A 27,166-nucleotide genomic window follows, 5' to 3' on the forward strand; every position below is an offset into this window, starting at 1 on the left:
TAAACCAATTTCTTTGAGTTTAGCAGTTTAGGACTGAACGGAGTTACATATGAGAATACTGTGGCCACAATGTAGGAACTGTTACTCCAAAATAAGAGAAAGATAAAACCAGAATTTTTCAAAAAGGAAACAAAAGTATAATATACATTAGGCATGGGTATAATTCCTGGTAGTTTGTCATGTTTCTCTGATGACAATTTACAAAAAGAGCTGAGTTGAATTGATTAGTGGAGAAAATATGTAATAGAACTTGTAGAAGCAGTATACCAGTTGAGAAAAATTTTAGATTAGCATATTTCCTTCCAGCAAATATGTTTCAGTGTTCTGCAGCCAGACACACTTCATATATAAATATCCTAATGCATTTTTATTTTTTATTTTTTTAAATTACATATTGACTTACTGCTGAAATATTGTTTCTGTAGTACTAAGAGCATTGTTTGTATATGATGTAAATTGACATAATCATTCATATACAGATGCATTTTTATAAACATGTAAAATACAGCTGAAGCAAATTCATACAAGATGGTCCCATAAGTACCGAGCCCCATTAAATATCTTCACTCATGTAACTGTATCACTGCTAAATGTACTGCAAGATTATTGAAGACCTGTTACCTGAGGAGATACTGTGCTAAAGAACACTAAGGGAAAATAGAAAAATATAAATCATACTGTATTTCAACTGTTTAAAGACTTAAATTTGTATTTCCGTGATTGACATAATGTGGAATACATAGAGACAATAAGCCTTCAACTCTGCACAGTATTCTGTATGATAACAATGTGGTTTTACACATCGTACAGCAGTCACATCACCGTAAATCGTCTAAGAGAATAGTATGCGCTGACTCAAAAAAAAAATTTGTTTTAATTTGTAGTTAGAAGACTAAACTCATTCTATCTTTGTCTTGCATGCCCAGATGGACACAAGTAGGAAGCCCTGAAAGTAGACAACCTAGTTTACACTGACTTCTGGAGAGAAAGGGGAAAATTCATTCAGTTGCAATAACCCTAACTGAGTTCAGATAGCCTTGTGCTGTCTTCTGGATCACCTCCCCTAGATTCTTTGCAGGGGGGGAAGAAATGTATTAGGTAGATCTTCCAAGACTAATTGCAAGGTAAAGGAAGGCCTATTTTAATAAGGGAGGATTTTTCAGGCTTCCAAATATGAAATATTTCAGAGCAAAAAGGTAAGCATATCTTCCTTGGAGAGGTTAAACACTTATTTTCTATTTAAACAAGGTAAGTTTGATAATCAGATGTGCATAGTGTTCTCTTGATAAGTATGTTGAAGTTGGACTTATTAGGCTTGTTTTTTGCTTTTCTTTATTGTTGCAAGGATGTCATTCTGATTATTGGATGAAATTAATTTTATATAACTGATTAGATGGTAGCATTTATATTTTGACCAATGGAAAAACAAATTTCATATAATAAGAATATAAATTAATATTTTTTGGCAAAAAATTTGTTGGGAAAAACAACAGCAAAATACTGAATTTAGAGGACATTTTCACGCGTACTTTTAACACATATTTTCTCTAAATTATTTTGTTTGGGAAAGTGGAGCCTGCTGATACTTCCGGCACAGCCAAGTTATAAGTAATAAGCAAATAGCTGTAATATACTAGTGTTCCTTTGATTTACAAAGTGTCATGTAACTGGGTGGAAATTTGTAAAAGCAAAAGAATCAAGCCATACTTTTGAAGATCAGTTGGAAAAGATTTTAAAGTCTGTAAGCAGTTTTTTTGTGGTTCTTTGGTTTTCAAACAATTGTGCTTCTTGAAACTTCTGCAGGTCCTTAAAACAGAAGGAGAGGACCTTGTCCCCAGAAGCTATTGGGATACTTTGAGACGTAGCACAAGCCAAGCACTCTTTTCGGACCTTGCGGAGGTATAAGACAACCTCTGTCTCTGGTCCATAAACAGACTGCTATTTTATTTATTTCTGTTCTGTTTGTTTTCCTATTTTATGCACTTTGTTTCCTTTCTTCTTTTTAATTATTTTTTTTTAAACCTGAAAGTTCTCAGATGAAATTGGTTTAGTTCCATGCAGTGCGATCATTCAAAGTTGTCATTTCCAAGTAAAAGCAAAGTTACCTTTTGAAAGAGCTGGAAGATCAAGTCCTCTTCAGTCCTTATTGTAAAAAAACATTTTCTGACACTAATAGTGACGGTATTTCACAGTTAGAGAAATAATTCGGGAAACCTTTGTCATTTAGACTTGGTCCAGTGATGTGACAACTTTAATGAGAGTTGCAGCCCTTTAAGCTTTTAATGTGTAGGTCCTTAATGTGCTTTTTCTGTATGTTATCAAAGCTTATCTTCACAAAAACGGTATTGCGCAAAGATTGTTTTAATTGTTCGATTGAACCAGAAGTGTTTTAAGGTAACCAAAACAGTCTTTTTTATCATTATGGAGGACTAGCAATATCCCTGTGCTGTCAAACTAATTTCCATAGTTCTTTAAATTCTAATCAAATTCTTGTTTCATTATATGCTTTCAGACAATTAAGACATTTATTTTTACTGATCATTTAAGAGGGTTAGAAAACTAGATTATTTAGGCTTTTCTGTGCCCCATACAGTGAGGGTGATTGCTCTGCTGGTTGTGGCATTAAAGGACATACAGCAGCTCCCCACTGACTCTCTGGTCTCAAGTCCCATGCTTCATAAGCAGGATCATAATGAGAAAAGAACATGGAACTGAAACAGACCTCCAGGGTAAAAGAATCTTTTTCTTTGCTTCATAAGCAATGTGTGCTCCATATTAAAAGTAATTAGTGTTTTGTCCCTGCTGTTCCTCTGCAGAAGCTATTGAATAACCTGAGGACTTGGATGGACTTTTTCTAATTTCCAGGCTAAATTTACTCATAATGCCTTTATACCAGTCTGTTGTCCCTTAATTTTCATAGGGCTTTTTCTTCTTTAGTGTTAATTTTCTTACTCAGGGTTGTGTTTATAAATGCAGTCATAGCCCACAGTTTTAATTATCATAGCCTAAACAAACAAGGTCTTTGATTTTTCTCTTAAGGTAGAACCTACATTTCCCAGGTATCTAATAGGCCTTCTCTGTACCTCTGTCAGCTTGAGTTCATTTGCCTTTGAACAAACAAAATGTAGTGTTACAGAATTAAGTTTTAGACCAATATTTATAGCGATATTCACAGTAATAATACATTCATAGTAATCCTGCAATAAAGCAGTATACCCAGCCTTTCTTTCCTTGCTTTTAAATTGATGAGCTCTTGAGCTGTTAGTCAAGTTATTAATCCTTATTTATTCCACCAAATTTTAAAGCCCAGAACATCAATGTTTCTGTCTAGTCAACTAAGGGAGACACAGAAGGGAGAGAGGGCTGCTCTTTTCATTGACTGTTTAAGGAGCTTGAGGCACTGAGGTTTCTGAATTAACTGTCGTCATAATCTACAGTTAGTTGGCATGAATTCAGTCCCAAGTATAGATGGACTTAAGTTTAGTAATCCCTAATCCTTGAAGAGAGAGAGATTTTTTACATCTGATGTCTCAGGCTAGTATCTGTCACCTACGATATAATTGAAGCTTAACAGCAGCAATATTAAACATTGATTTAAATTGTCTGTAAAATTTATAAAAAGTCTCTCTGCTCACTTTTCATTCATTTTATGAAAAAAATTGTATATCCTTCATTTGCTCTACTGAGAATTTCCCACTTCTCACCATAATCGTCTTTATCTTGCTTGGTTTAAGTTTGAGCCGGCTGGCTTTCATCCATATGCTTCTCTCTCCCAGGTACTCTCACATCTGAATGATATAGCCATCTGTGCTAAGAAAGTGGCATAAAGCTAGGTGACACTGGAGTCTGTGTTGTTTCATAGCCTTTTGAGAAGGCCTTGTGTAAATTGAAAAGGAGAGTAAATAAGGTTCGTTGTTATGAGAATCAACTTACAAGGTCTCTTTCGGGGGGGGAAAGAAGTTATTCATGACATCCAGTTTCTTTCTAGGACAGTTTACAGTATTGTTTCTGCTATTCCTAATTTAAAGCAACTACACTCTCCTGTTGGAATATGCCATTTACCACTGAGTTCAGTTTGTGGGCATATTCTTAAATTACTAAATGAAACTGGAAATCAGTAGGGTTATTATCACTATTGAAAAATCAAGAACTTGCAGTAAGAAAGCTCTTACTAACTTAAAGCATAATACGCATACTTCATTCTCAGAATATGTTGCTACAAGTGGACCATTGCTCATGAGTTTAACTTACTTTTAGTTGACCCTCTTTAATCAAAAGCTTGAAATTAATTTTGCAGAATATAAAAAAATAGATTTACTGCTCTTCAGGTTAGGAAATTGAGAGGAAAAGCTGTTACCATTATGCAGAAAGCCGATAATGTGACTGAAACTCTTGTCTCTCCTGTTTGTCTCTTTACCTGTATTTGTACTGCAGTTAGTCTAAAGGTGAAGAGAAGTGAGGCACATTTATATTCTCATTTAAAAGACTTCAAAATATATTAGATCAAAATGGACTCTCATATTTGTATATATGGAAACAGGTGCAGTCATTGCATTTTAACTGATCGAAAATACAAAATTCATTTTATTGTAAACAATAAATAGTAGTTTTAAATGATTAAGGCTTTTTACCCTTACCCCTTAAGAGAGAGAATTTATGTAATGCTCTCAAAGCAGAAGGAGCACAGGAATAGTTTTCAGTTGCCTGCAGTTCTGCAGAAAAGCATACTGGGTTGAGTTTCTGGGGTGAGGTTTTTGTTTGGTTTTTTTTTATTTAGTGAGGCTGACCAAATGGGAATTGTGAAAAGACTTACAGATTGTATTTTTTTAAATGGTTCTTTAGATATGGATGAATGCAACCTAAGTCTAAGGTTTTGAAATGTTTTTGCAAGATGAAAGGCTGTAATTTAACATTTGATCTCTTTTCAGTGTACTTGAGGGAAATTATTTGAATGTGCTTAGGGATTTAATTGCTTAAAAGACATAAGAAATCAGGGTATCTGCATTTCAGTATATTGTGTCCTGTAGTGGAGGATAACAATATTAAAAGACAAACAGTGATTACTCTTCTGAATTAGTTTGCTCACTCGAAGAGCAGAGCTGTCTTAATTGAAGGACATGAAATATCTCTCTACCTATATGTACACTAGGTCATTTTATTTCTCCCTGGAGAAGAATATGAGAATAAAGAGGAAGCTAGAGTACATGAAATACAATCTTGAGAATCCTAAACTGATTATACTAAAGTACAGAAAAGTCTCTCTCATTTCTTTAGTTCTTGGATGTTGAAAGGAAAGGATTTGTGTTGTTACTGCCTCATGTTTTTCCTTGTTGATACATAAATACTCTTAATGGATATTGTATTTTACTTCTTTTTTTCCACAAATCAGTTTGTAAATTTGAAATTAATATAGTATATTTCATAGAATGTAGATATGAAATTATTTTTATGGTACCTGATGTTGAACTACTGCATACTGTTCAAAATTTCTTCCTAGTTTCTTCATGATTCTATTCTGTTTGGTTTCTCCATCTGTTATAAATTTATAGCCTATTCAGTTATGAAATAAAGTCAGACTTAAAGGATTCTGAGTGCACCTCGCAGGTTTGTATATGCAGATCTTTATAGATCTGTATAAACAGTTTTCTATACGTACAGTAAATCCAATAGGTTTATAATCTGTCATTATTGCTGATGAGCGGTAGCTTGCCTAGGAAGAGCAGAGACTACTGGCTCCCACTCTGCTTTTCATAAGATCCTGTTTTTGTAAGAAAAATGAGAGCTTGGACAGAAGGTTCTCCGTAGGCAAGTGCAGCAAGGAGACTAAATATATTACTTTTTGAATGTCAAATGTTGGCAGATGGGCGTTAATGCCAGAAGGACATTGCCTTGGTGGAATACTATGGCTTATTTAAGAGCCTTATATTACTGAAATATTTTTCTAGCTCTTCAGTATATCAAGAGTTTCTTTGTAAAAGAGGTAAAATCAATGCACATACACAACAGTAAGGGTAATGAACAAGTAGTAAAAAAGTGGAATGTTGCACAATCACTATACACAGATGATAGTTACTTCTGTTTATACGTTGATGATAGTTACTTCTGTTTGTATGTGTGTCTTCCTATTTACAACTCTTGCTATTACAAATGGTCAAAATTTGTTGGTTTTACTATTCTAATTCTGTGCCTTCAAAGTTGATAGTTATTTATTAAGGAAAAAGTGTTAGTACATGTTCAAAGATTCCTGTCTGATGCAGAGACTCGGTAGATGAGGAACATTCTTAAGAGAATGAGTCAAAATACTACTTCATGATTCCAAAATTTCTTACAATTCTCGTTTTAAATATATTTAGGCAATAAAATTTAAACTGTAGTCATCTGATACTTATAGAAAAGACTCATATAAAATACACCTGACTGATGTGAGTGGTTTTGGAATACAATCCCATACTTAATAATTTTGAAATATAAAATAAGCATATATGAAGTAACTTCCTTTAATTGCTTTGTAGTTACATAGTAGAAGGGAAGGAGATTTGTACAACGGGAGTTATTTTTATGGTTTACATCAACTGACTAGAACACTTTTTTTTCTCAAGAGTTTCTGGTTTTATTTTTCACGCTTTTCCCTGCTTCATTCCAGCTTTCATTATATTATATTGTTGTTGTAAGTGTTCTCTACTAAGTGCAATTAACAGCCTAATGCTATTTTGTGTGAAAATTGCATGACTAAATTAATTTAATGGATTTTAATACTAAAGTCTTTTTTAAGACTGTGAACATAAAACACAAACTCTTTTAATAGAAAAGTCTATTGTGAGGATAGGCATTCCTAGATTATACTTCTGTAACTGATCCAATCATGGCCTTTAATTTTTTTTTTTATTCTTAATATTCAAGCGTGCTGATGATATTTCAAGTTCACTGTCAGATACTACACTGCTTGTACACTTTTTCGGCAAGAAAGGAAAAGCTGAACTGAACTTTGAAGATTTTTATAGGTGAGTCTCAACATTATTAATTCCTTGTAAAAAAAATACTTGCATGCTTGTTCTAATTAATGTGTTTTATATTACTATACACATAGTTTATGCAGACATGTATATAAAGTTTATGTTCCCTTTGTGTGTGTTATATATACAAAGAGCAAAATAAAACAATAAGTGGACCAACAATAAAAAGTCCTGTACTAATGCTGCTGCATTTGCAAATTCTGTTAGCACTTGTGTGCATAGTTGGTTTGGGGTGGAAAGGTGATACCCCAACCCTGTCCTTATTGGTATGTAGGAATTTTTTTCTTCATTTTGAAATATTTTTATTTTTTTCCCGTTTGTCAGTGCTTTAAAAAAACTTTTGTGCGCATCTCCGCTCTTACAGACATATTTAAATGTAAAGATTTTTCTGAAGATATCATGCAGACACCTTAGAACAAGCTTCTTCTGGGAAAAAGTGAAAACACAGTGGAAGCTATTGGCTTAATTATTACACCAGTTAAAGTAGAATTTAAAAATATAGAGAGAGTGCCATAAAAACAGAGCCATAAAACTGTATGTTTCTGAGTGATTGAAAGAGATACAGTGTTTGATTATTGTTTCCTCAGTAAATACTCCCAACACCTATTGTCTTTATACGTATCACTTAACTGTGCATTCTAATCAATCAGATGTTTGCAAAATATTTTGCCTTAAAATTATGTATGTCATGAAAAGTATTCAGTATTTCACATAATATAAAGACTGTGTCATCAAGTGAAATCATGATGCGAGTTCAAAACAAGAACCAGAAAAGAAAGTGCTTTTTCAAAAGGCATCTAGTTAAAATGTCTATTGCTGTAAGATGATGAGAATGCTGAAGAGGTCAAAACCTAGCAGACATATTAATGAAAGAGGGATCCATCAAGTTTTATTCAACACTACTTTACCAGCTCAAAAAATCATTAAACTATGGATTGGTGAGGGAAATAACTGGTATGTTTACCTTGCATTTATCCTTTTGCCTAGACATCCTTTTGATTTGAGCTCCTCATAGTTCTCAGAAGTCAAGTTATATATTAGGAAGGAGTGTTGCAGGAAATGTCTACAGGATGGGAACTCTTGGGAACCTGTAACAGGGAAGTGTTACAGGTTGTGGTTGACAGCCAGATGAACATGAGCTCCCAGTGCAGTGCTGGGACCAGAGAGCTAGTTTCATCCTTGGTTGTATAACTAGGACATTAAGCAGAATCAGAGAAGTTATATTTCCTTTTTATATATAGCTGGTTTTATACTTTATCCAGTTTTGGCATCCAGAATATACTAAATATGTTGTTAAGTTGGGAAGAGTTTATAGAAATATCATAAGAATAGTGAAGTATTAAGAAAAAAGTTTAGATTGAAAGGCTGCAAGAGCTCATCATACTTAGCTTGTTAAAAAGAGAAAGGCAAGGTTTAATCGCAATCTGTAAGTAACTATATGGGGAATAAATTTTGGGAATTCATTTAGTACCATGATGGAATTTTCAGTCTAGCATATAAAAATAAAGATCAGTGACCCACTGAAGAAGAAAATTAAGAAAGCACAAACTAGAAATAAATTAGAAATTTAAGTGTTAAGTCATTTTAATCCTTACTAAAACAATTCATCTTTGAATTAAGATTGTTGTATTGATTAGAAAATAAGTCAACACAGATAAGGGATTTACCAAATTTACCATCAGTGCTATGAAAAGGGAACTGATTTGTATAATGCTATTTGGCTTTGTATTCTATGAGTCTCTTAAGGACATGAATAGTAGAAATAAAAAGTATTACTATTTCTTCATATTTATGTTTGTGCTTTAGATTTATGGATAACTTACAAACTGAGGTCCTAGAGATAGAATTCCTTTCCTACTCTAATGGGATGAACACCATCAGCGAGGAAGACTTTGCCCATATTCTTTTGAGGTATACAAATGTGGAAAATACGTCAAGTTACCTGGAAAACATGCGCTGCAGGATTCCTGAAGAAAAGGTAATTGTTTAGCTAGGACAGCAGTGGGCCACAGCATCCAGTCCCAATGTCATCAAGATGAAAACATAGCCTGAATGAGATTCTGTCACTGAATTAATTAGCACCAGGATTTTATTCTGATCGTAAGCTGTATGTCTCATGTTTTTCAGATTACTTGCTGAATAAAAAGTAGATGAGTAAATAGCATAGAATTATGTTCCATAGGATTAGCTAGTAATATTTTTGAAGTTTAGATAACAAAGCTTTATATTACATGAATAGTCAGTTTAAACAGCAAAAACCGTAAGATCAATTTTCTAGCAATGAAGCATTAAAAACCCTTTTCTTTTTTTTTTTTTTTTTTTACTTCTCTTTTGAACTGCCACTGGAATAGCACCTCTTCAGAAATAACATTGACACCCTTTATCTAGTTGTTTTATAGTCTTAATAATGGATCACTTGTATATAATTATGGATGGGTATGTGGTTCTCATTAATGGCTGAAGAGATAGAAAAGAAAATAAAAACAGTAAAGGTCATGAGGTAGATAGTCCTTCATTTGTTTAACAACAAATATGTTGTCAGAAGTGTATCTGAGAGAAACATAGTGGCAACTATTCATCAATGGTAATCAATAGGATAACATTAAAAGTAGCCCTTCAAATGAGGGATGTTTTGGATATACTCCTTCTGTTTATGTTTACAGAAGGAGATGAGATTAATCTGTCCTAGAAATCGAACTCTTTCAATACCTATATATTTTGATAGCATTGACAGCAGAGCTTGTGAAGAAAAGTAATAAATCGGTTTGGACAATTTTTAAGGTTTTTTTTTATTTGAGAAATTGCATTGTAATTTTAGTCTACAGAGTAAGTAAGATCAGTCAGTTGACCTGATAGAAACACACTCCAAAAATCAACAGTTTTCTGTTCAAGTATCTGAATTATCTGATTCTTCCTGTGGTTGTACAGCAGTTAGGTCCACTGAGAGATAAATATAGCTGGGAAGCGGGAAGGGAAAGCAGGGCTGCTCCTTTGCACCAGATTAAGTGTAAGACTGGGATCAGAGTTCCTTCTCACTGACCTTTTCTGAGTTCCTGGTCTAGCGGCTGAGGCACTCAGTTCTAACTACTTTAAAAGGTCTGCGCAGCTTTCAGTATTCAAAGCCAAGACAGCGCAACAGAAATGGTATAAAGCTCTTTTTGCATGGTTCCCAGATGTTTTTTGTTTAGGGTGAAATCAAGATTTCCATATGTATGGAAATCTGAAAAAAAAATCCCTTTGGGGATTGTATAACAAGAATGATATAAGTATGACTTGGGTAACTGAAAAATAATGACAATCATAGGTATAGAGAAATACTTCTTTGAATGGCAAAGGTAAAGTTGATTATTATAAATACCAACACTTTCTTCTAAACACAAGGAATTATTCTTTGAAGTTCATCTGTAAGTCTTCCAATGCCGCTGTTCTGATAGCAAGTCTTCCACAGTAGTTTCCTCTTCCGATCTCTGATGGGACCGTCAGTTAAGGAAAACTTCCATGTAGAAAGCTGTGTCACTCAGTTACAGGTTTGCTTATGCTGCACTCTGGGCATATCCTGGCACTCGAACGGTGCCATATATCTGTATGTCATACGCTACACTTCCATTAAGTAAAAGAAGACATTGCCATTTTCCATAGCCCCATATCACTGGCTTGGTAAATGTGCTGTCAGTACAGTGGAAAACGTAAATCCCTATGACATCTCTTGTGCAGGCTTTTGAGACTGGGACTTTGCCTCTTATTGCCATGGAGGAATTGTTCATATGTTTGCACGTTTTTTACACTTGTAATACCATTATAAGTTAAAAATTATAAAATGTACTCTCTATTTCATTACAGTGATATGCTGCAATACTAATACAAACCAGAGGATTCCATTTAGAAGAAAAATTAGTCTAGCCTGTAAAGTAATAGGCAGCTGCTCTCACAGTTGGCAATGTTAATCTTTCGTGGCGCTGTATGTAGAAGCCTCTAAAGCAACATGATGATTATTTGGTGTACTGTAGTCATGTTAAAATGTTCAGCTGGCATGCTGCCTGCTCACAGGATGTTTTCCTCCTTTTACTAACTAGATGCCAACCAGTGATTCATTTAAGCTGGCGTTTTGAATTACTACAAATACTATCTCCTAAAGAAAGTCTATGCATTTTTAACAGCATTGGTGCATTAATGTAACAGTTTTCTTTGCTGTAGTAAAATATAATCTGTCCAAATAAATAAAAAAGTTAGTTTCCTTTTACATAGCAAATAAATAGTTTCCAGTAGGAAACTTCTGGGATATCTACACGTAGATAGCTTCCTCTGTCAAAATGCAAAACGTATGGCAAATACAAAATGTTATTACAGTTACCAGTTGAGCAAAATATGGTCCTAGGAAAGGAGAGAGACAGCAGAATGCTGTATACCCAACTCTGAGTGTCTGCCCTTCTGCCTCTTTTGTGTCTTTTCTGTTTTTCCTTGAGAGGAAATAAACATGTATGATTGCAGGTGATTTCAGCAGAAATTGTAGAACTCTTAAATGAAGCCAGATATTTTTCTCATTGCTAAAATGTTGTGGACTATGTGCAGTTTAACCGTGGACTGCAGGTGTGGCTCCTTTATCTCCCTGCTTCATCTCCAGTGTCAACTCATGGCAGCAGTTTTCATCGCTGAAAACACAGAAGCTGCAAAAAGGCTTGTTTGTAGACCACCTTACCTGTGCAAGGGCTACTCTCCATCTAGACTGATCATCTCCTCTCTAGTTACATGGAAGGGGCCAGGATTTTTGCAGTAGCCTGACCTCTTACAGTATCTCCCACATTCAGAATCTTTACAGACAAATCAGTGCAAATTAAGGATTTTTAAAAATCATTATGAACCTAAAAATGTCAGCTCAATACTTTGATGGCCATTTTCTATTATTGCTATTTTTCCATAGTACCTGAGGGTCCTAGTTGGGGACTGAAGTTTCACTGATCTAGGTATTTCACAAATATGTGACAAAGTTATTCCAGTCCCAGAGAGTTTTCAGTCTAAACAGAATGCAAGAAACGGAACTTGAACATAAAATAGTAGATGTCAAAAAACAAGAAGATAGTATTGGTTAGTATTAGTAAATTAAGCTTTTAAGATAAAAGTTTAAAGGAGAATACGGAGGCGGTTCTGCTTATGTCTATGAGAGTTTCATAATTGCAAAGGATGAAACAGAGGACAAATATGCTTGTTGAGAAAAGCAAGTCATGATGGAGATGGGTCAAGCTCTCCAATCAAACAGTTTATAAATCTTAGCTAGAGCTTAGGTAGGATCACTTAAGCAGTGGTTTACATCTCAAGTGGGTGGAGGCCTATTGAAGTCTTTTATTTTAACAGTATTATGTTGCTCTCCACATTTACCACAGTACTTGCTGTCTCATACGGGTTTACGCCTAACCTCTGCCATTTTCTTCTCTGCCACAAACCTACTTCAGTATGTTTTCTGTGTTCCACCCTACCATAATGACTATGTATATCTTTGAGGAGAGACATAGGTAAAGATTTTAGTTTGAACAGAAAGGGGCACAGCTCTTCCTATTGTCTTCAGGTTTATTTTCAGAGAGAAGTAGTTCAATAGGATAAAAGGATAAAAGCAGACAGAAGAATAGCCAGGAATGATAGTTAAAGGAGGCCAGGGAGATGAAGGTTTGACAAAGAATGCCATCCCATGTTCAGAATGGCTGACAGACCATGGAGAATGAGAATAGGCAATGGTCCTGGCTTCATTCCAAGTCTCTGTTTAAGGTCTGTTTCAAAATTGATTTAGAGATAGTTTATCAGACCTTTGGATTTGTAGCTAAGATGAGAGAAAAGCAGAACAAATAAGGAAGAAGAAGAAAAAAATAAGCTCTCTTAACAACAGCGCTTTCAGGGACACTTTCACAGAAGATATTCTGAAGTCTGGTCAAAATGCAAAAGACTTTTTAAAAAGCTGGACAAACCCTGCAATACTTGATACTTGGAGTATCAGCTGAAGAGACCTAGGGGTCTAAATCTGGGTATGTAAAAACTTCACTTTAAAGTACAGAGCTTGAGTTAGATCATAACGTGTATTTATGAATTCATTCAATGTATTCATGTGAGCACACATATTCAAATATATATAATAGTGGTTTGCAGGTTTTCAGTATTTTCCAATATTCATACAAACCTAGACTCTTCTCAGTATTAACTGCCGTATCATAATAATCCTGGAATTCCTAAAGATTGCCTTAAGCAATGGAACAATATTTTTGGCTGTTTTTTGAGTGAGAATTGCTATCCGTTGCAGTGGCAGAGAGGAAAGACATCTTGCATGCCTCAGGAGACTCCCAATTCTTTACTTCATTGACTTTCACTACAAATCTCTGGTTTTTTCAATGGGTGTAGTATCTATTCTTAAATGAAGTAGACATGTAACTGCAAGGTTTATTTAGTCAGTTGTCATCACTACTGATAATTCTTATGGTGCATATTGTTATTTTATTTTTTTAGGGTATCACATTTGAGGAGTTTAGATCATTTTTCCAATTCTTAAACAACCTAGAAGACTTTACAATTGCAATGCAAATGTATAATTTTGCAAGTCGTTCCATAGGTCAAGGTAAGTATTCATATTTTTATAAAAATCTGTTGATAAAGATACAGAACTGTTGACAAAAATACAAAAATGTTTTGTAATTCCTAGTTTGTAGTTTTAATGTCTCAGGTAAAAGGCTAAAAAGGCTAGGACTCCGGCTTTGAGAGGAGAAGGCTCAGTCATATCATAAGAGACATGATAAAGCTTTACAAAGTCATACAGGTGGTGGATAAGCTGAATGCAGAATAGTTGGTCACCGAATCCTACAGTACAAGAGTTAAGAGGCACTTGATGACACCAATAAGAGATCAGTTCAAAGCAAACAAAAGCATTTCTTTACACAGCGGCTGTCTGGAATCTGGCCTTCTACGAAGGTTGTAGAAGGAAACAATGTCAGAAGGTATGAAGAGGGATTAGACAGATTTTTGAACAAATCAGTAAGTGGGTGCTGAAAGAAATAGGCAGGTATGTACTGACTAAAATCCTTAATACAACAGTTCAGATGCTTGGAGAATGCAAGGTGAAGAATATGCGAAGTGGTCAGACTTGTGTGCTCTCCTCAAGTAGAATCTTCATGGGTCTGACACAGTAACACTAGCATAGTCCCACCTCATGTGGTCTTACCAAAGGAGTATACTGTTTTCTCTGTGCTCTGCTTCTTAGGTTCTGTTTTGTGTCAATTAAGTAGATGCCATCGGTATATATGTAACATAGGTTTAATTATAATACGATTTTCTAATTTTATTATTACGCATAGTATAGTATATGGACTGTAATCTTTTCTGTAAAATAATTGATACCAATTAAGCAGTATCATTTTATATCAGTTGAGAACTACTTGGTTTAGAACTGTGAAATTCAATCCTAATTTTCACATTTTCTTATTTTTTGAGTTTTTAAATGTGAAAACTGAAGTTAAAAGTTTACTTGTATTTCATAATATGTTGTCCACAAAGTAGGATTAAATTAATGTATTTTAGTTTTTCTTCTGATGTTCTCTTTATGCAGATGAATTCAAACGTGCTGTGTACGTAGCCACAGGTGTGAAGCTTTCACCACATTTGGTGAACACAGTGTTCAAGATTTTTGATGTTGACAGAGATGACCAGTTGAGTTATAAAGAATTTATCGGCATTATGAAAGACAGACTCAGTCGAGGGTTTAGGGTAAGGATTCTCATTTTTATAGTTATCTTAATTGACTTCACTACTTACCAGCACTTACTTTAGCAGCTGTAGCACCAGTAGGCTGCAAACTAAGAGTGTGTATGTTTAAAGACATGTTTTACAGAAATCCTGAAGCAGTCTGTAATATAAATTCCTTCTTAAATTAATGATTTTTTTATTAGAAAGCAATACACAGAGGACATAATGTACCTTTATAGTACACAAACCAAACTGGAGATGAGAAATCCTCTGCATACTGTCATTTCTTCTGTATTGTGTGACTGATAGGTTGGCATTAAGAATCTTAACAAGGGTAGCAATTATGTCTGGGTTGTTTGCAGGGAAAAGAGAGTTTGTCTCTCTCAGACTTGGGCGGTTTAGTTAAAGGTCAACCTTTGGCTCTTGTAAAACATTATTTAAAATACTAAGTGTTGATAATGACTGTTGGAAAGAGTTGCAGTAGAAGATAGTTTTAATTTTCAAATAAAGCATTAGTGAAGTGGTGCTGAACAATGCTATATTCTAGTTCAAAGTTGCTTTTGATAATTTAACCCTATATCTAATATATTAAATTACAAGAAGCTAGAGGGCAGGGAATTACTTGCAGAAAATTTTCATAGAGAACAAGCTTGTAAGTCATACTTTGCCTTTTAGGTGAATGTATAGGCCTTGCTGCCCTCTTCAGGTTCTGTGTAGTATAGAGGAATTTCATAGTGGCAGAAAAATTTTTAATTAGAGTTCGATCAACAAGTCACATTTTTTTTCTTCGTATGACAGGTGTTAACTTTTTTAACTAAATGTAAAACGGTGTTCTTACTGACAACCTAATCCCTTAGACATAAATCCTAAACTGTATTATGGTTCCTAAATTCACATTTCAGTATGTTACTTCTGTAATGTAATTTTAGTCATTTTTAGTTAGCTTCCCAAATATAATTTTAGAACTTTCTGTGAAGTGGTGTTGAGTCTAATAGTTTACTTGTTATTTTTGTAATACTACGATCAAATGTAAAATGTGGATAACCACCACTGCATTTGTAACAAACATTTCCTTGTTGGTCCTCAATTCCTTTTATTATGGTGTGGGAATGATGATTGTTTCATAACCGTTTCAAGATGTTCAGCTATATGTTTTAATTGTTTACTAATTGTAAGTGTGCAGTGTATGTTAATTTAACCAGAAAACAGTCTGCTTTCCGAGTAATTCTTGTAAATGTATTACATGTTTCTATTCCACAAAATGCACGACAAAAATCACATATAATCCAGCACTGTTCAGTCCTATGCATGTATCTTTCTTTTGCCCAGGCCACTATAAAATATTCCAGTGGACTGTGAAAGAACTATAAAGAATAGCCAAGGATGTTCAGAAGAATAGCACTGTCTTTCATAAATATGTCTAATTTTAATTAGATATGAGTTATCCCCTGGATTACATAGGAGGTGATCATGATTTGGTCCTATAATTCAGTTATATTCAGACATGCCTACATGCAGACTTCTTAGATTATTCAGAAAAATGCATTCTCTTCACTAATCAGTAGTATTCCAAGACAATTATGGTACCAAACTTAGGAATCACAATTTCCAGTAAGTTTTCATAAGTCTCACACAAACCTGATTTTTCCAAGAGTGGGTAGTAGTAAAAACTCTGAAAAATTTGCCTTTTCAGTTTAATAAACAGCCTCCACCACACCAATCTTGGTTTAGAATGAAAAGAAGAAAACACATAAGAACCTTTTGCCTAGAACAAATTGGCAGAAAGTGTCATTAATTGCTTCCTATTGTTTCTACATTAAAAGTTACACAGTATTTAGTGTGGCCAGAACAAGTAAAAGTTTACCCTCTTGTTCCTACAATGTGGAGGGCTCAAATGTTGTCTTGTGCTAAATCAAAACTAACAAATCACTAACCTTTTCTTTGTTAATAACTGTGTTTTGAATCCATATTAAGATTTGGTCAGTTCCATTATACAGATAAAAGAACATTATAGCTTCTGCTTATGCAGTATTTTGTAGCAACATGGAAATTTTTGCCGTGAGAAACTTGAACCTGTTTATAAAGTGTAAATGCCTGATTTTAATGTTAAGTATCCTGCAATTTGTGTCTGCCCAAATCAATGTAGTCTCTGATTATCACTCTGAAAACATCTAAAAATAACAGTTTAAAATAGGCCTATGATTTGAAGTATGATTTTACAATTAACATCTTATACTTAGTAACTCAACTTTTTTAAAAGTTGTTTTACTAAAATGTTTGCCCAGAAGAATCTTGAGGACATCACAGAGCTTGGTACTGGGACCGTGTATTTTAGGAAAGGGCATTTTGCAGTTATATAATCTGACTAAAGCAAACATATTTAAGAGCAAAGAGTTACACAAGTCCAATGAAACTGGAGTTCTGAAAGGTCAGTCAGTACCTACTATCTTTGTCCTATTTAAAAGCTTAGCCATAAACTTACAAACTTGAGAAAGGTCAGGTACTACCCCTTATAGGAACATAATAAATACTCATTTTAACATATATTTTAGATATGTTTTTGGAAAAGTAAATGTCTTAAAGGGTTTATCAAATGAAATTTCTCTCTTTCTGGAATATAGTATTAAAATCTGAAACCTTTTTTGGTTTTAGCAGTTTGAAACAAACTAGTATCTTAAGCTGCCATCAAGTGGTCAGTCAGAGTATTGCTTTATTTTTGTTTGCTGTTTCTGTTTGGTTTAAAGTAGTTATTTCCTTTCTTTTTTTTTTTTTAATTTAAAAATATATAAGAAGATCCCCTTTCCTTTATAAATTCCATTTTTAAACTGAAAGATTTGGAACTTAATGACTAAATGATAAACATTTTAACTAGCACATACTAGATAATGTATCTTCTAGCTACTCGTCACTTAAAGCCATTTTTTTGTATTTTCATGATACTGTTGTCTTATGCTTACCTCTGGCTGCCTTCACATGTTGTCTGCATCTGCGCACTTCTCCATCTTCTGCTCCACAGGGCTACAAACCTATACAGAGGTATACTACTTTCAAATCCTGCGTGAGGAAGGAACTCTATAGCAGATAAATGACGGTATGTGTTAGCTGCCCAGTCTGAGTGTGCTGGCATGCTTGCAGGAATGGCTGAATGTTAAACTGTCACTGCTTTGTTTCCCATTCCAAAATTCAGGAATAAGTTATCTGACTGTAAGCAATGTAGTAGCTCAAAGCATCACGTTGTGTGTTTGACTGAAGCAATAGAATTTTATTCTGGAGTTGGCAATGACTGACTCGCACTGTCACTGTTTTGTAAGCCAGCTGCGATTTTGTGCTATGTTTGAAATAAGGAAAAGTATTCTTTCATAGTTTCTGTTGCTGTTTTCTGTCTGTCCTGTGACTACTTTTCAAGTAATTTCTCAGGTACCTATAGCTAATAAGTATTTACCAATGAAGATTGTAGAGGCAGATTTTTCTTCCTGAGAGACTGTTAGGAACTTGATTCTACTTTGATTTACACAGTTACACTTTTGAAAACAATAATGTGGTTTTGGATCCATTAATGCTGTACCAGCAATTCTCAAAAACCAGCACTGTGCCCACACATGACCACCATGGCTGTTTCTGCATATCCACTACATGAATATTCATTCTTGCAGTTCGATTGTAGTGTGGGTTTCAGTGTAAAAACTGGGGTGTGCATATTCTGTAGCCATATTGTGAAACTGTCACATGGTGGACACAGCTGAAATGTGTTAGTAGACATTTCTCTTCTTACATAAAGCAAGAGTTTGGAGTTTGCTCCTTTGCAGTTTAAGGTTTTGGCGCCAGCACTTTTTTCCTGTTTATATTTATAGACTTTGCAGTAGTTGCTGTGAAGCCTGTTAACAGCTCAGGTAGGTCCCAGATGTATTATTATGCAGAGGGGAGGAACAAAGAGATGTATGCCATGACAAACAAGGCCCCATGGCCAGTGCTCTGGTGCGAGTGGACCTTGTGGAGTAGCCAGCACATCTTGTGCTTCTGAGACAGGAGGGTTTGACTATAGTTTCCCTGCTGTTTTTAATTCTGAGGCACAATACTAAGCTGAGATTTCTTGTCGAATAGCCATCTTCAGATGTCTCCATACATCAGCATACTGGCATCTGACCTTCTGAATCCTCCCCTTTCCTATCATAGGCCTCTCTGAGCACTTGTATGCCAGTGAGCATGCTGGGCCTCTGGTTTAAATCCTTCTTCCCTAATTCTGAAACAGCGTGGCAGGAAAGCGAGGAATGTAGGTATACTAAGCAGAAGTTTCTTCAATCCTGTTTATCTGGGATGATGGCTGGCTTCCAGCACAGTGGAAAATCTAAGTCTGTAAGGATGAGAGGTGGGGTCCATTTACCCAGACTGGTAGCCCACTAGCTCACCAGTCCCACTGATGTTTTCCTTTCGTAGACGCCTGTGCAAGATAGGTAAGGGAGAGGGAATATATCAAAACTACTGAGCTATTCCCATGGCACAGCATGTCATGTACCCCAGACTGTGCTCTTTGGGACTCTTCATGTCATTTTTTTTTTCAGTTCTTTGAAATTCAGCAGTAAAGATGGCTTGGGGTACGTCCAGGCTTACGCAGCTGATTTATCCTCCTAGAAGGAAGATGAGTTCCGTTTGATGAGCATACACTCTTCTTCTATATATAACATTTAGCATCCATAGAATTATTTCTTTATTATTTTGATTAACTATTAACATTTTTTAAATTATACTTCCTTTTTATGAGTATAACCCAAATACTGAAGCATTGTACTAATATGTGAAGAAAAGAAAAGGGAATTTGATCTTAACAAACAAAGCGTCTGGTTTCTGGGAAGTGGGAATGTGTACTGGGAAGTGTAAATGACTAATGAAATACTTAACATTTTAGGAATCCAGCTCACTAGTCATGTAAGAGAAAATTCGTGGCTTTAGATTAATTTTATGTAACTTCATATCTTTGAAACTTTTGACTCTCAAAACTTCCTTTCTTCTTTTCCCGTGTCTTTTTAAAAATCATTTTAGGAGTACTTTGTCTTTTTGTCCGCACTAATTCTGCCACAACCTACAGTGTAACTGCATATCAAGTATTGCTTAAACTGTAAACTTTTGAAGATATGGAAGAGCTCTTACAGGAAACTGGCAAAATGCTATACAGTCATGATGCTTTCCTGATAATTTCAGTAAAGGGTATGTGACCAGGTAGAACAAAATGCAGTGGCACAAAAGAATCCAATATCTAATCATCAAGCCTAATAACATCAGCTTAGTGACAAAAAGAGAGGCTGTGGTAAAAGGATCAAGTTATATTCATTCGTTCATCTTTTGAGATGGAGTAAACTGGGAGAAAACTATACAGTGGAGATTTATGAAGGGAGATTTTGTTCACTCTGTATAAAGTCATTCTCAAGAAAAAAATTTTAAAGTTGAATAATAGTATGTCTACACTACGTACTGGGAGATAGACAGAGAAACCAGGTTAGTTCTCAGTGCACTGACCTGGCCACAGGCAGCCTCACTGACTAGTGTAGAGGTTGCTGGTTATTTACCCTGCTCTTCTTCCCACCTGGAGCTCCTGGATGCTATAATAAGAATGCTTCTGGTAGCTAAGCTTGCTTGTGTAGGTCGGTATCTGTTCCCTGTGCACTCAAGAATGCACTGTAAACCTGTTGTGGTTTCACCCCAGCTGGCAGCCAAGCACCACGCAGCTGCTCGCTCACCCTCCTGCCCCCAGTGGCATGGGGGAGAGAACTGGAAGGGCAAAAGTAAGAAAACTCATGGGTTGAGATAGGAACAGTTTAATAATTGCAATAAAATAATAATAATAAATTGTAGTGAAAAGGAAAACAAAAAAAAAGAGAGGAACAAAACCCAAGAAAAACAAGTGGTGCAACCACTCGCCACCCGCTGACTGATGCCCAGCCCGTCCCTGAGCAGCAATCATTGCCCCCCAGCTAATTCCCTCCAGTTTATATACTGAGCATGACATCATATGGTATGGAATAGCCCTTTGGCCAGTCTGGGTCAGCTGTCCTGGCTGTGCTCCCTCCCAGCTGCCTGTGCACCTGGCAAAGCATGGGAAGCTGAAAAGTCCTTGATTTAGTATAAGCACTGCTTAGCAACAACTAAAATGTCAGTGTGTTATCACATTATTCTCATACTGAATCCAAAACACAGCACTATACCAGCTGCCGGGAAGAAAATTAACACTATCATCTCAGCCAAAACCAGGACAAAACCTCAAATATATAAAATTCCCTCATCCCTGCAGACACATTAGTCAGCTACTGCTCTTCACTTGAGCAACTGCTCCTTGTCTCTTGTGATGAATTATGGTAACATATCCCGTTCTTAGCTATTCTGAGTTCCTTTTTGTGCAAAGTGTTACTTAACTTACAGTATTTCTTCAAATTTGTTGTAAATATTTATTAAAGTTTGTTGCAAGTATCAGTTAATGGAAATGGAAACTTTAGCCAAAACACATGTGAAGTGATTTGGAGTTAGTTACTGTGGAGGAAAACAGAACTAATTCTGTGTTCGCTGTACAGCGTGGAGTGAAAGTGAATTTACATAATTCTAAAAATAATTATTCTCTATTTAGTTTAGAAGTTGAAAAGAATATAAAGACGTAATAATTGGAGATTTGAAATTGAACAATTTCAATTGGGTAATTAAATTTCAGTCTGATGTACAAAAAAGGCATAAATGTGTGTGAAATAAAAAAAATCTGCTGCAGTTACATCCCAAAGTTAGATGTAATACAAGAACTCTTAATTTTAATTTGTTCCAAATATAAATGTACAGATAATTGTCTATGCTTTGATATATTTTCTGTGGTAAACGTAGAACTGATGAAGAAGATTAAGATACTTGGCATACGTACCATAGATTATAACATACTTTTAACCTGCACCCTGAAAAGGGATAAACAGCAGATTGTGCTGTACATTACGTATCTCTAAATTGCACTAATGCAATTTACTTAACAGCGTAAAGAATGTTATACCCTTACAATAAATAACGAAAACCTCTCCTTGGGGAACAACTGTACTAGCTCTGTGTGGTCCAAAGAGCTGGCAGTGTTCTGGGAGAGCCTGCCTTTCTGCGTTGCTCTCCCTGCAGGGCGCACAGCCTGACTCTGCATCGGCAGGTACGCCTTTGCATACACTGCAGGGAGAACAGAAAAATACACGTTAGTAGAGAATTGCCTAACAGAGCTGAGAGGAGAACTCTACTTCAAATGCCTTATGGAAGGGTTATGTAGGAAATTTCTAACAAAGACCTCTCAAAGTTAATTTCCGAAGAAGGATGCTAGAGGCCAACTTCAGGAGGGATTCAAGTCCATGTGAAAGTACTGTCCGCTAAACTATTTGTGTGCTCAGGAACTGCAATGGCTAAATTAAGCTATAATTCCAATTTTGTTCACTTCTAAAGTATCAAAAATAAACATTATATGTCACAATTGTAAATCTAGAAAATAAGTTGTAAGTCCCAGTAATTTCTTGAAAATCTTACAATTTTTGCATTAAAATAACTGTTTTCTAGATTTCTGACTTTTGTGGGGCTTCTAAATTTCTGATTTAAGGTTTTTAGGAAGTAATAGTTAATAGCTACAAACAGAGTCTTGGGACTGATTGGGGAAGGAAATTCTATTTTGAGAAAGACATGAGAGACTCAAGCATGGATTCAGAACCTCATTGCTAGTCATGTTTCAACAGTAAATTGCTGTGTTCTATAAATGCTTCGTTCAGTCAAGCAACATTAAGATGTGTCATGTAGTTAATATTTTGAGAGCTTTTAATTTCCATGCTTTCCTAATATACAGCAGTTGAATACATCTATCATAAGAGATAGCTTTAAAAAAACAAAACCTGAAGAGGCTGTTGCTTACTAGTTGAAGAGACTGTTGCTTACCCCTTCTTTAAAGCAAATAAAGTGGGAAGTGTGTGATAGGCACACCTACTGACTCATCTTACAAAAGTAACTGGAAATTGCAGGACCCAGGCTTTTGATCCTAAAACTGACTAAAACCTTAAAAACATACCTGGGTACAGTGGGAGGAAAATGTTCCAGTGAAATGTGAAAGCACTGCAGTATGTGGACAAAATGTTCTTTCTATGGCTTTGGTACCCTGAGAAGTAGATACAACAACAATGCATACATTAGAAATAGGTAAATGAACAGTTAATGTACTTCAGTGTTTCTTTTACTGATTTTCATGAACATTTCTCTGAACTTGTTTCATAAAATAAAAAATAAAGGCATATCTCAAAGCACTGGTTAATCAACTGAATGTGCTTTTCTTAAATAATGCAATGCATTTTGCCAGTAATGCATTTTTTTGTAAGTAAGATTGACTATAAATCTCAACTAAATTATGCATTCATGTAAGTATTCTTTCTAATATTTCATTTAACGTCTGGATTATATACTGCTGTGGATTAGATTGTTTCCTGAATATTTACAACTTCTGCATAATGTACTATGCTTTTAATTATGCAAGATGAGTAATAAGAATAAATGAAATGTAGGCTTCACTCTCTAATGGTTGGTTTTAAAATACTGCAATGTCGCAATATTTTTAGCTTCTTCACTCAGTTCAACCAAAACAAGCTATCAGACAATATCGCACCTTGACACTGTAACCATTTACCTCCAGATACTGGCCTTGATTTCTAAGATGGATTACGATTTAATATTACTTGTAAATGCTTCTGACATCTACAATTACAATTCCTGTTCCTTAGCCTCTTTCCCAGTTGATATAATATTTAGCCCCTCTCCATCTTTCTGTACTTACTATCAAAATAGGCTTGTGAAGTTAGGAATACCAGAAGAAATAATGAGATCCAGTGATAACTACAGACAGCGTAGAGTCTAGTGAATCGCCCAGGCCAGCCTTTGGACGATATTCCTCTCCATTCAGTGGGCACTTACTAATGTCAATGAACTACAATGCAGTTTAGGATTAAGGTAACGTAGTATAAAGAAGCTTTCATATCATCTGCCTATTTTGGATGTGGCTTTTGCTAATTCCCCAGTTTCATGAACATCAATAATTTTTGATGCTTCTTATTTGGTGTTAGAGGTGAATTTTTTAGTGTCAGCATGAAGACGCAAGAAACAAAACTAGAGAGAGAGCAGGACATACCTGAATAAAGACGAAATCCTTTCTTACAGCTTCTAATATACATACGCTATTTGTTGAATGCTGTGTGCTGTGAGGTGAGGATGCATTCTGAATACTTAACCTGTGTATGGGTTTATAACCCTCATTTTACAGAAGTACTTCTGAGCCATAGAAGTATTTGATCTTTCATGATTTTAATATTAAAACATATATCTAGTTTGTATGAGTGTGAGTCAAATTTAATTTAACGTTAAGGAATTTAGTGAACGGTATCTTTTTCCAATTGTATGTTTTTCACTTTTCACAGGAGACTCCGAAGTATGGTTGGAAGGAATATTACTCTTGTGTGATGACTGTAACCAGTGAACATCTCAGAGATCTATGGAAGCAATTTCGGAGACGAGATATGCTGAGATAAAGGAAGAAAGAAGGATTATCTGCACTGGCTAGAACTATTTATTCCTATGAATTCTTAATGAAGAACAAACTAACCCAGGTGAATCATGAATCTTCCAGCTGCAGTAAAAAACACAGGACTTCTTTTCCACTTCAAGTAATGACCATAAACTCTTACAAACGCTTTTAAGTATGTATTTTATTTAAACGACAAACTGTCACCTGATTGGCAGAAGTCTTTTTTTTAAGAATACGTTTTGAATATTCTTTTTTATTATTTTGAGATATGTTTGTCATTTAAAAGAAAACAAAAATAAGTTTTACACCTGGGTAGGCAAACGTTTCAGCAATGAAGAGAAATTGCCCCACATCAGCTTAGACTGTGAATTTGCTTTCAGAAGAGCACTATCAAAAGTTTGTGCTAAATGGGGAATGAGAATACGCTAAGTAGCATAACAATTATATACGAGTTGAATGTACAAATTAAATTCTTAGAAGCTAACAAAGCTGTTACTTTAAAAAGAGTAAAGCTGTTATGGTTATAATGTGAATGATAGGTATTTACCTAGGAAAGGTACTGTATGGACTATAATGTTCAGATTCTCCAAGTCTTACTATTACCTTTATTAATGTATCCTTTAAAAAAATAGTACAGATTTTAAGATGTCGTATGAGCGGTATGTTGAAGAAAAGTCAAAATGTTCAAATTCACATTAAGTAACACACAGTTTGTAATATTTATTATAAATTTTATTGCCATACATATAAATTCACTGATATATTTCTGGTAGAGTAAAACTTCATGTGTTTCTTGTGAATAGTGCACTTTTATATGAAGTAAGATGTGGCACTGAGTAGAAATTCTAGTTGTTTAATTTGCTACTCTGGAATGCAGTATCTGAAAAATAGATAAATAACTTGTGTTTGTGTCAAACAAAAAAGCAAAACAAAACATGAATGCATGCAGCAGTACAGAGCAACACTCACTAAGTAATATTATTTGAATATTATGCATCAAGCATTAGACATAAATTAGGCCTTACAAAGTTTGTGGAGACTACAGGCAATCAGTAGCCACCATGAACTTTCATGCCCTGTAGGTTTAGATGTTACTGAAACAGTGGTAAGGATGCTGTTACATTTGGTTTTCCTATTCTCCACATTTTTTCTTTGCTATTCAGCAGCAGCGTTTTTCCTTACTGCCTTTCAAGATGATTGTTAGGTGGTGTGAATTAAACCCAAACAAACACGAACATATACTTGCTCATATCCTTCTTGAAAAGGTTCACTGGACATTAAATAAGTCTGTATCTATTTAGGAACAATCTGTGCCTTGAAATATTTCCAGCTGAATACACACACACTAAAACTAAAATCAATAAATAAAGGCAAATATTTGGTGAAGTGTGACAATTAAAATAGAACGAAAGTAATGGTTTTAAATCTTTTATTACTCCAAATACTTGTAAGCAAACTTCTCAAAATTGTATTTAGTGCACATGTTGCTCAAATACTGTCTTATATCACATGTGAATAGAAAAGATTTATAGCATCTGTGTAAGTACACCTAAGTTTAGAAATCTTTAATTTATAGTAAGATTTATCTGTGCTAAAAGTCAAAACAAAATGAAAAGGAAGATGTTTTTTAAGAAATTCCACTTTGGGAATCTTAGGAAAAACATGTGCTACCTGTGGCTTTTATCTGAGAAAAAGCCAGTTCAGAAAGCTTTTGAAGGATGCTACTTTAGTCAATATTTCATGATAAACATTCACCATATTTCCACCTTGGTGTCCTTAAACTACTGACAACAAGAACAACCAAATAGATTGGGATAAAGACACAATGGAACATGGATAAGCTGCAATCCTTGTGTGATCGTTTAGGGAATTAATTGTATTCAGTGTATCGTCTTGGTACGGAGAACTGTCTCACTGCTTCTTGTCAGCATATGCAAAACCCAATTTGCTACTTCAGTGATGAAGAACAAAAATGGGAAGAAACGATAGGGAGTTACTGAAGGGGTTCCCGTCCTTCCTCTGCATTCCCTACTGCCCACTCACAGTGATCCTCCCCTTGGAGGAAGCAGCAGCGCTGGCATCAATGTGCTTCTCCACTGCCCTAGGCAATTGTGCACTTTGCTTTTACGGCTGGCTTGAGACAATTTTATCGTTTTTCTATATATTTCCTAACTATAGTCACTTAATATAAAATAGAATGTGAAAGTGTCAGATTACTTTTTAAGAGTATTTTTTCCTCATGTTTAATAGTAAGTTATTTAATATAAATATGAATATATGCATATAATATTCTTGTTTATTTCAAAATAAATGCACTTGAAACTAATTTTCTTTGCAGTGTATATCATTCAAATTCTTTTGTCATAAAAAAATCTTCTTTTGCTTAACATGAATGTACAAGTCCTTTGGATTAGAGCATCTCACCATCACAAACAAATCGACTTTTTTGCTGCTTCTGGTCATTTCTTTAAATAGCTTTGCTTTTCTGCCACAGAATTCTGTATAAAAAAGCTGGAAGTGCAAGGACAGACAGGCGAAAACAAAGCAGGGTAATGGGACATGCCATCTGCTATAGAGGCACCCCTTGGATAGGCAGCAGTCACTGTGCGCAATAAAACCTTGCTCAAAATCTGTCAAATTCCTGGCAGCAGAGAAAATTTGTGTGCTGCAATTAAATTATGTGAAAAGTTGCGTAAATGAAGGCTTTTTGTAAAAACAGCTCTTGTTCTCTTCTGTAAATTAAGAAACCTATAATAATGTAAGATGATAGATATTCAGTGGATGCTCAGGAACTGCCCACTGATGCCCAGACCAGCTGTAAATTGTGATAAAATGCTAACTATTAAACCTGCAGCTTTGGGTAGCTTTGTGATACTAACTA

General features: G+C 35.1%; 1 protein-coding gene across 1 annotated transcript in view; it reads left to right on the plus strand.

Moving 5' to 3' along the window:
• Positions 1-26,612, plus strand: part of MICU3 (mitochondrial calcium uptake 3) — a 60,055-nt gene extending 33,443 nt beyond the window's left edge. The window contains exons 9-14 of the mRNA XM_087737514.1: positions 1,804-1,899; positions 6,901-7,001; positions 8,820-8,991; positions 13,500-13,608; positions 14,593-14,750; positions 24,179-26,612. Of these exons, the coding sequence (XP_087593640.1) occupies positions 1,804-1,899; positions 6,901-7,001; positions 8,820-8,991; positions 13,500-13,608; positions 14,593-14,750; positions 24,179-24,289 (747 nt within the window). The 3' untranslated portion in view covers positions 24,290-26,612. The remainder of the gene's footprint in view (positions 1-1,803; positions 1,900-6,900; positions 7,002-8,819; positions 8,992-13,499; positions 13,609-14,592; positions 14,751-24,178) is intronic.
• The last annotated feature ends 554 nt before the right edge of the window (positions 26,613-27,166 follow it).

Source organism: Nipponia nippon, unplaced genomic scaffold, assembly GCF_047370975.1.
Source record: "Nipponia nippon isolate SJK-2023a ecotype South Korea unplaced genomic scaffold, ASM4737097v1 scaffold_6, whole genome shotgun sequence".
Taxonomy (NCBI): Eukaryota; Metazoa; Chordata; class Aves; order Pelecaniformes; family Threskiornithidae; genus Nipponia; species Nipponia nippon.